The sequence below is a fragment of the Lagenorhynchus albirostris genome, chromosome 3 (genome assembly GCF_949774975.1).
Source record: "Lagenorhynchus albirostris chromosome 3, mLagAlb1.1, whole genome shotgun sequence".
NCBI lineage: Eukaryota > Metazoa > Chordata > Mammalia > Artiodactyla > Delphinidae > Lagenorhynchus > Lagenorhynchus albirostris.
This window is the reverse complement of record NC_083097.1, coordinates 169,041,487-169,051,137: the sequence shown is the minus strand read 5'-3', so window position 1 is coordinate 169,051,137 and position 9,651 is coordinate 169,041,487. Positions and strand designations below refer to the sequence as shown.

General features: G+C 57.5%; 1 protein-coding gene across 1 annotated transcript; it reads left to right on the top strand.

The window, feature by feature from the left end:
• The first annotated feature begins 344 nt into the window (after positions 1 to 344).
• DOHH (deoxyhypusine hydroxylase) lies at positions 345 to 8,291 on the top strand. The gene is made up of 5 exons (XM_060145631.1): positions 345 to 633; positions 3,304 to 3,628; positions 5,488 to 5,564; positions 6,049 to 6,289; positions 7,516 to 8,291. The coding sequence occupies exons 2-5, from the start codon at positions 3,355 to 3,357 to the stop codon at positions 7,833 to 7,835; spliced, it is 912 nt and encodes a 303-aa protein (XP_060001614.1). The 5' UTR covers positions 345 to 633; positions 3,304 to 3,354; the 3' UTR covers positions 7,836 to 8,291.
• The last annotated feature ends 1,360 nt before the right edge of the window (positions 8,292 to 9,651 follow it).

Genomic DNA, 9,651 nt, shown 5'->3' with positions numbered 1-9,651 from the left:
CACCAACGTGATTATTGTTTCCTCCTTAGCCTGTCACCACCTAATATGTATTTTTACTTATCCTATTACTGTTTGTCTCCTTCAGACAACCAGACTGCGAGGTTGATAAGGGTAAGGGCTGCAGGCCGTCTTGTTCTCAGCGCCCATAAACTATGTGTTAAATGAATGAATAAATGAACGACTGGATCAAGTCCTTGTTTTCATCCCTACCAATCCCGCGTCTAGCCACGCGAGTCCATTGGCCGCGCCCCTGAAACTTACCGCGCCCCAGAGACACTACGCATGCTGTATCGCTAGGCGACCCCACCTCCGGGCTGAATCGGCACAAACCATTTCCACTCGTCGTACCGGCTGGGGAGGCCGGAGAAAATCTCTTACAGGGAAAGGATGGAAGTTGCCCTTCCCTTTCCCTGAGGAATGCCATAGACTCCGCCTGATGTGTGATTGTGAGCTATGGCACCGGTGCTAACTTGCCCTTCCGGGCCTCCTCACGCTGCGGAGCCTTTGACTACATTTCCCCCTCGGTGCTGCGTTGGTACCGTCCGGCTCTGTCACGTGGGCGGCAAGATGGCGGCCCCCACAGCGCTGTAGGAGCGTCGCGGGTGCTGGCAGTGGCGGGAGCAGGCCGGTCCGGTAGGTCCTCTGATCCGGGAGCTCGCTGGGGCGTTCCGGCGGCGGGGGAAACGTGGAGGACGCCTCGTTGGGGGTCCCGGCTCTGGGATTCTTTGGCTGGGGGGATCGAAGGGCTTCCTTCTGACAGGTCCCGGCAGCTCTTCCCCATGAATTCTGGACACTCGGTCTCCCGGGATCTCTTCACTAAAGAGTCAGCACGTGGGGCGGGGGTCCCATGTTGGGCAACCCCTTTCTTGGGGTTCTGGGAGAACCAACCTGTGAAGGATCCAGTACTGGGGGATCCACATAAACAGAGGAAGAGACACCCAGTTCCTGGGAGTCTCTTCCAAGGAGCGTTGGGGAGCTGGTCGTCGCTGGGGGATCCTGCCGGCAGCCCCGAGGTTTGCCGTGTCGGGGCGACCCCTCTCTGAGGGGCGCGTCTAGTTATCGGAGATCTTTTTTTTTTTTTTTGCGGTACGCGGGCCTCTCACTGTTGTGGCCTCTCCCGTTGCGGAGCACAGGCTCCGGACGCGCAGGCTCAGCGGCCATGGCTCACGGGCCCAGCCGCTCCGCGGTACGTGGGATCTTCCCGGACCGGGGCACGAACCCGTGTCCCCTGCATCGGCAGGCGGACTCTCAACCACTGCGCCACCAGGGAAGCCCTATCGGGGATCCTTTTCTTGGGAATTCTTGGTTTAGAAAATCCTCAAGGGGGCGGATTCCCAGATTCTGCCTTGGTTGGGGGCTGATCCCCTCAACCCCATGTCCATACCCCTGTCCCCCTTCCCACTGAAAAATGGGCCTAATATATGGGTAGCGGGCTTCCAGATGTACCCCCTTACTTGTCCTCCTGAGTATAGAGGTGGGTGTTGGGCTCCCTGTGGAGATTTTTTTAAAAATAAATTTATTTATTTTTGGCTGCGTTGGGTCTTCGTTGCTGCGCGCAGGCTTCCTTTAGTTGCGGCGAGCGGGGGCTGCTCTTCGTCGCGGTGTGCAGGCTTCTCACTGCGGTGGCTTCTCTTGTTGAGGAGAACAGGTTCTAGGCGCGTGGGCTTCAGTAGTTGTGGCACGCGGGCTCAGTAGTTGTGTTCCGCGAACTCTAGAGAGCGGGCTCAGTAGTTATGGCGCACGGACTTAGTTGCTCCGCGTCATGTGGGATCTTCCCGGACCACGGCTCGAACCCGTGTCCCCTGCATTGGTAGGTGGATTCTTAACCACTGCGCCACCAGGGAAGGCCCTCCCTGTGGAAATATTTATTACCAGCTCTGGCTTATCAAGTGCCTACTAAGTACCAGCAGTGGGTACTAAGTGCTCTATGAGCATCATTCCATTCACAGCAACTCTGTGATGTCCATGTGCCCTTTACGCCTATTTTACAGATGATACAGATTTATACTGTGTATAAACCACTCAGTACCGTGCCTGGCAGGCAGTGGGTGCCCAATTCATTCAACAATACTTATTGAGTGCCTGCTGCCATAGCGACAGACACTGTGCTGGGCCTTGGGGTTACAACAGTGAACAAAATAGTGTGTGTCTCTCCTTTGTGTCTTGAGGGAGGCCCTGCACAGACCGGGATTCATGAGTCCTGGGCGCTGTCAGCACTTGACTTGCTGTGTGACCCCAGACAGGTCACAGCTCATCTGTGTAGAAGAAGGAGTTGGGTCTCCATGGTCCATAATGCCTTGCCAGCTTGCTCACCCCTGGCTTCACCCTTTTGCATGTCACCTCCTTTGATGGTCACCTGTGCGCAGGCAGCTGCACTTCCCCCATTATGCCTGCTCAACCCTACTTACGCCTCTGGGAGCTACAGCCTGCTTGTCAGGTTCACGGAGCATGTCATTGGTCTGGAGGATGGAGCCCAGCCTCAGCTGTGTCCTTGAATCTTAATCCATCTATTCAACATGGCGTTTGTGGTTTAGAGCTTGACTCGGGAGCCTGGCTCTACAAGTGGTTGTGCTTTTGTGTACTTTACTGTACAGTACTGTATAGAGTACAGTAGTACGGTATCTTTATTTCAAGCCCAGGATGTCCGGAAGCAAGCGTAAAAGCAGCGGTGATGTAGCTGGTACTGCTAAGAACCGCCAACCAATAACGCTGGAAACAAAAGTGATAATAATTGAGAGACTGGGGCCAGGCGAAAAGATGGTAGACGTCACTCGTTCTTGTAACATGAATCGTTCAGCCATCAGAACAATTCTAAAGAAGAAGGACAAGATCATGGACATGTGAAATCTGCGATAATACCAAAGAAGCGTGGAAAAATGATGGAGGAGACAGGGAAACTTCTCAATGTCCTTTATTCTTTTGGTTTTTGTGTGTGTGTGTATTATCTGTGTGAAAAGTATTATAAACCTATTACAGTACTCTATAGCCGATTATGTTTGTTGGGTACCTAGGCTAACTTTGTTGGACTTATGAACAAATTGGACTTACAGAAATGCTCTCAGAACGGGAACTCGTTTGTATGTAGGGAACTTCTTGTATAGGCCAGAGGCTCAGAGAGGGAAAGTACCTTAGGGAAGGCCACACAGCAAGTAGGCAGGGTCGGAGCCAGGCTTTGAACCCAGATGGCCAGGCTGGTCAGCAGTTAGGAAACCACCCCCACCCCCGAGGTCCTAACGCTGAAACGCACAAGTCAGCGAGCGGTGAAGGGTGTCTCTCACCTGGCCTCTTGTTTTTCTGCTGCAGGTTCTCGAGCCCACGAGTCCCCTTGTTTAGCCCAAGCCCAGCGGCAGCACCATGGTGACGGAGCAGGAGTTGGAGGGGTTGGGGCAGATGCTGGTGGACCCCCAGAAGCCCCTGCAGGCCCGCTTCCGGGCGTTGTTCACACTGCGCGGGCTCGGGGGTCCAGCAGCCATCTCCTGGATCAGCCGGGCCTTCAGCGACGACTCGGCCCTGCTCAAGCATGAGCTGGCCTACTGCCTGGGTCAGATGCAGGACTCACGGGCCATCCCCGTGCTGGTGGACGTGCTTCGTGACACCCGCCAGGAGCCCATGGTGCGCCACGAGGCAGGTGAGCGGCGGTGAGGGTGCGGGCTATACCAGGCTGGCTCTGGAAGGGGTGGGCGATAAGCATCCTCCCACGATCTCTGTCCCTGGTCTCAACTCTGCCGCTGCAGCATAAGAGCCACCCTGAACCCCAGTCAACAGATGGGCGTGTGGCCGCCAGCCAGTCCAACTTTATGGGCCCTGAGATTTGAATCTCACATCACTTTTACGCGTCATAAAATGTGATCCTTTTGAATTTTTTCTTTCTTCTTTTTTTTTCTTTTTAAACGGCTCACGGGCTTAGTTGCTCTGTGGCATGTGGGATCTTCCCAGACCAGGGATCGAACCTTGTCCCCTGCATTGGTAGGCAGATTCTTAACCACTGCACCACCAGGGAAGTCCCCTTTTGATTTTTCAAAAACGATTTAAAAATGGAAAAACCATTCTTCGTTCATACAAAGACATATGGTGTCTCTGGATGGTGGCCATGGATGGTCAACCCCTGAGGTCACTCATTCAGTTCGTTCACCGGACGTATTTATGGACTGCCTGCTGTGGGCCAGGCCCTGTTCTCACAAGGGACTCCGACGGCAAACAAGTTGGACTAGAAACATCCTTGGCGGGTCTGTGCAGCCGGGGCTGTGTTTGTATTGATGTATCCAGTGAGCTCATAGCCAGCAGGGGGAATTGTCTCCATTTGATTGTTTTGGGGCCTTTTTAATATTCCCCATGATGATCTCCAGCTATGCCAGGCTGCCCTGGGGACCGCTCAAGATCCCAATCGCTGATGCTGTTGGAGCTCTCCTTACAGGGAATGTTTGACCCCAAACCTCTCTTGTCCCATAAGCGCTGTTAGTTTGAGTGTGTGATTTTGTAGAACACCCAATCATGTTATGGTGGAAACACTTATGTAAGTGCTAAGGAGGAAAATAAAGCCATGGGCGGGATGGGGGTGCTGGAGGTGTTGCCTTTTTTTTTTTTGGCCTCGCCACGGGGCATGTGGGATCCCAGTTCCCCGACTAGGGATCAAACCCGTACCTCCTGCATTTGACACACAGAGTCTTAACCACTGGACCACAAGGGAAGTCCGGTGTTGCCATTTTTTTTTTTTTTTTTTTTTTTTGCGGTATGCGGGCCTCTCACTGTTGTGGCCTCTCCCGTTGCGGAGCACAGGCTCCGGACGCGCAGGCTCAGCGGCCATGGCTCACGGGCCCAGCCGCTCCGCGGCATGTGGGATCGTCCCAGACCGGGGCACGAACCCGTGTCCCCTGCACCGGCAGGCGGACTCTCAACCACTGCGCCACCAGGGAAGCCCCGGTGTTGCCATTTTTAATTGGTGGTTACCAATTAAAAGACCTAAGTGGAGTAAGGGAGTTATCTAGGTAGATGTCTGGGGAAAGGTGCTCCAGGTAGCGGGCACGGCCTTTGCAAAGGCCCTGAGGCAGGATGGTGCTGGTCTGCTGACCCTCCTTGCCCACAGTACAACTTAAAAACCTCCACCAGGTTTTCAGGGCTCTCCTTGATGGGCTCGACTCAGCCAACTGTTCTTGGCTCCTTGCCACCCGTGTCCCCAAGTTGTAATGACACGCTTGTCTGTGTCTCCCCTCTAGGCTGTGAGCTCTGGGAGTGTGGGCCGGGGCGGGGTCTGAGTCTGGTTCCAGCAAAGCCTGATTTCTGGGGAAGGGACTCTAACTGGCACAGCTTCAGGGCTGGACCAGCTCCAGCTCCAAACCTCAGTGGCTGGAGCGGCCCGCAGGATACAGGCAGAGCGATGGGGAGGGGCATCACGGAGGAGGCGTTGGTGCTGGTTAGCGCCTCTCCACCCGCCGAGGCTTTCAGGGTGTTTCCCAGCCAATCAACATGAGCCCTCTGCCCCATTCTCAGGGGAGGCCCTGGGAGCCATTGGGGACCCAGAGGTGCTGGAGATCCTGAAGCAGTACTCCACCGACCCTGTCATCGAGGTAACGCAGCCCCTCCCCCACCCCCCTCCGTGCTTCGGGCCCAGGAAGCGGCCTCAGACCCTGTGCCTGGTTGCCAGGGTAGCCACCCGGCCCAGGGATGCCGAGAGAGGACCACTGCCCCACTCACGGTTTGTCATCACCTTTAGGACAAAATCCCAAGCCCGCAGGCCCCAAGTAGTCTGGCCCGGCCACCTCAGGTCATCTCTGTTGTTGGCTCTTCCCTGACGGGTCCGGCACGTCCTGCCTTGGGGCCTTTGCACTGGCTGATTCCACCTGACGCCTCTCTCACTGGTTCTGATGTCACCTTCAAGCGAGCCCCTCCTGGCCCTCTGCCCCTGGTCACTCTCTAGTCACAGCAGCCCCTGCTGGTTTGTCTCCAGTCTGGAAAGATCAGTTGGTCCTGTGTCTGTTGGCTCCACCCCTGCTAAACCGGGAGCCCTGGGGGCTGGGGGAGGGCCCGGCACATCCACGCCCGTCCCTGCAGGTGGCAGAGACGTGCCAGCTGGCCGTCCGGCGGCTGGAGTGGCTGCAGCAGCACAGCGGGGAGCCGGTGGCTCAGGGGCCCTACCTTTCCGTGGATCCGGCCCCATCCGCCGAGGAGCGCGACGTGGGGCGGCTGCGGGTGGCGCTGCTGGATGAGGCCCGGCCGCTCTTCGACCGATACCGAGCCATGTTCGCCCTGCGTGATGCTGGCGGGGAGGAGGCTGCCCTGGCGCTGGCCGAGGGTGAGGAGGGGCCCCGGGGGGCAGGGTCGGGGCCCCTTGGGGAGGCCCAGTGGCCACATCTGTCATACGGGGCAGCCCAGCGTCCCAGGGCACTTGCATCCTGGGGCAGGTACTCCTCTTATTACCCCTGCTTCTCTGTGGAGGAAGCCTAGGCCCAGAGAGGCACAGATACTTGCCCAAGATCACACAGTGGTCCGAGCAGCAGTTGGGATTTGATCCCCGGAGGCCCTGTTTTTTAAATTTTTTTGGCCACGCGAGGCATGCGGGATATTAGTTCCCCGACTAGGGATCGAACCTGCGCCCCCTGCATTGGAAGCGCAGAGTCTTAACTGCTGGCCCACCAGGGAATTCCCCAGAGGCCCTGTCATCATTTCTTGTGTCATTTTCATCCCAGCTCTGCAGGGAGCCCCGTGCAAGCCTGCGGGGCTGTGGTTCCCCCACCTGTAAAGGAGGGGGGGACTTGGGGAATCCTGGGGTCCCTTGGCACCGCCCCCCATTGCCTGAGGTGGTCTGCTTCTGGTCCACAGAGCACTCAGAGCCCCCCTCTGCCCTCCTGGAGCTTCCTGTCTGGCAGAGGAGATGTCCGGCCATCACCATGACCCAGGACCCAGGGGATGCCGGGTGGGAGCACAGAGTGGGTGGGTGGTGGGTTTGTCCTGGATAATGCTCGGAGCAGGGGCCGCACAGTCTGGCGGGCCTGCTTCAAACCAGCTCTGCCTGAAAAGTGGCATCTGATTGCAGGCAGGTAGCTCCCAGGTCCGGCCGCGGGTCCCCATCAGGAGAAGCGTGGCCTGACTGTGGTGGGGTGAAAGGCCCGGGACTCCCAGTGTCACTGATAAGACTCTATCGTGTGTGGAGTCGTGTGGGAAGCAACCCAGAAGCACAAATGCACAACATGCCTGCAAATAGCACTGGCTGGTGTGAGGACAACGCAGAGTACAGAAGTCCAGGGAGAGGCGGGGAGGGACGCTGGGCCTGGGAAGGAGGACGCCACGCCCGGTCCGGCCAGAGGGAGGGCGGAGTTCCCAGTGCCTGGCTGGCCCCTCGTTGCTTCTCCTGCCCTGTGTCTCCGGGCCCTCCCTCTGGGCAGCGCTGAGCACCAGGGCGGGGTGTCCTCGACGGGAACCCTTTCCACCCCTCTTGGACACTTCTGTCCCCAGGCTGCCCCGCCCCAGGTCCCTTCCTGTCCTGATGGCTCCCCCAGCCCGCAACTCTCTCTCCTGCAGGCCTGCAGTGCGGCAGTGCCCTCTTCCGCCACGAGATCGGCTATGTCCTGGGCCAGCTGCAGCACGAGGCGGCCGTGCCCCAGCTGGCGGCGGCCCTGGCGCGACCCGCCGAGAACCCCATGGTGCGGCACGAGTGCGCGGAGGCCCTAGGGGCCATCGCCCGGCCCGCCTGCCTGGACGCCCTGCGGGCCCACGCGGCAGACCCCGAGCGCGTGGTGCGGGAGAGCTGCGAGGTGGCCCTGGACATGTATGAGTATGAGACAGGGTCGGCCTTCCAGTACGCAGACGGGCTGGAGCACCTGCACCCACCCCCCTCATAGGGCCGCGCCCAGCTGTCTCCCTCGAGGACTCTGCCCATAAACCATGTTGGAATGAATTGCATCTCGCTTCCCTGCCTCCCAGCCGCTTTCGCATCTTGAACCCCTGGGTGGACTGCAGGCTCCCCGGGGCCAGGCTGAAGTCTCTTCTCTGCCACTCTGAGTGCAGGGCTGCAGTGTTGGCGTGGGAGGGGTATCTAGGGGGTCCGGGGACAGGGCTGTGCTCTGGGGGGTTGGGGTGCTGTGGCCCAGCTTCTCTAGGAATGAGGGGGGTGCAGGGAAAGGTGCTATGGGCAAACCCGTCCCCGTCGGGCCTGGGCACGGTCTGGGGGCGTCAGAGAGCTGTCCTTGGGGTGGGCAGGTGGTCCCTGGGTGGGGTGGCCTGGGCTGGAGCTCAGGGAGGGACAAGCAGGTCCCAGGACATTCCCCAAATGGACTATTAAATTATTTTTGCCAAGTGATGACTGTCAGAGTGTGTTGGGGGGCCTCTGGGGTGAGGGTTGGCTGCTCTAAAGGAACATATCCTAAGTGTGGGGGGCCAGGGCGTTTGGAGAGCTCAGCTCTGGGATCTGCCCTGCCCCAGACACTGTGACCGACACGAGCCTGTGGTCCTGTTTCACATCAGTTCCCAGGGGTAAAATCTGCCCAGCCAGACCCCCCCAAAGGGGTTGAGGGGGAACAGCCCTGCATCCTGGCCCTCTCCAAACCTCATCCTCACCTACTCCTATTGGGGGCATAGGGGAAGGGGTTTAGTGGTATGACAAAGAGTCTGGGCCCAACCTACCTACCTCCCTTACTGCCTCCTCATGCAGTCTCAAGCAGCCCATTTACCGCTCTATAAAATGGGTGTTAACAAGAGAACCTAATTTTACATGTGACGCATTTTCCACACCAAGCAATTCTCTGTTTCTCCATGGATGTCAGCTGGGCGTCCCGCAATTCAATTCAGTTCTCTGACACTATCTACCCTGAATCAGTGCAGACCCTCCAGGTTCAGGGTTCAGTCCTGCAGGACTGCCCCCACTTCAGATGCAGGTCCCAAGTCTGGACCTCCCATACTTCTGACTGGTTATGAATTGGGGTTCCCACCACCCCCTCTTCACATTTGAAGAATGGCTCACAGAATCAGGAAAGCACTTTACTTAACCTGTTTATCATAAACGAGGCAAATGAACAGCCAGATGAAGAGGCACAAGGTCTGAAGGGTCGGAAACACAGGAGCTTCTGTCCCCGTGGAGTTTGGGGTGGATGCTTTTAACCTGCTCGGAAGCTCTCCAAGCCCCTTCCTGTAGGGTTTTTATGGAGGTTCCATCACGTGGGCATGATTTGGCAAATCACTGGCCATTGGCAATAATCTCAGTCCCCAGCCCCTCTCCTCTCCCTGAGGGTTGGGGCTGAAAGTTCCATCCCTCTAATCCCAGGGTCAGTTCCCCTGGCCACCAGCCCCCATCCCGAAGCTGCCACGCCCCTGCCCTCATTAGCATACACGCAGGCGTGGTGGAAAGGGGCTGATTATGAACCACAAAGGAGGCTCCCCTCTCCCCCATCACTCAGGAAATTACACGGTCCTGGGAGCTCCAAGCCAGGAACCAGGACGAAGACCAAACAGATCTCTTGTTATCTCACAGCGTCACCCTCGGGCGCTAGCTGCGGGCCCCCTCCCCCATTTATCCCCTGGCCCCCAGCCCCTCTCGCCAACTTGGCCATCACTTCAGCCTTTCTCCCTTCTCCAGTTTTCCCTCTTTGCCCGTCAGCATAGATAGGCTGTAATTTCTTTTCTTTTTTGAATTTTATTTTATTTATTTTTTATACAGCAGGT

Bases quoted from the DNA above. Each gene is read 5' to 3' on its own strand.
- DOHH (XM_060145631.1), top strand. From the start codon at position 3,355: ATGGTGACGGAGCAGGAGTTGGAGGGGTTGGGGCAGATGCTGGTGGAC. The intron at 5,565-6,048 runs GTAACGCAGCCC...CCGTCCCTGCAG, and splicing joins CCACCGACCCTGTCATCGAG to GTGGCAGAGACGTGCCAGCT. The intron at 6,290-7,515 runs GTGAGGAGGGGC...TCTCTCCTGCAG, and splicing joins TGCCCTGGCGCTGGCCGAGG to GCCTGCAGTGCGGCAGTGCC.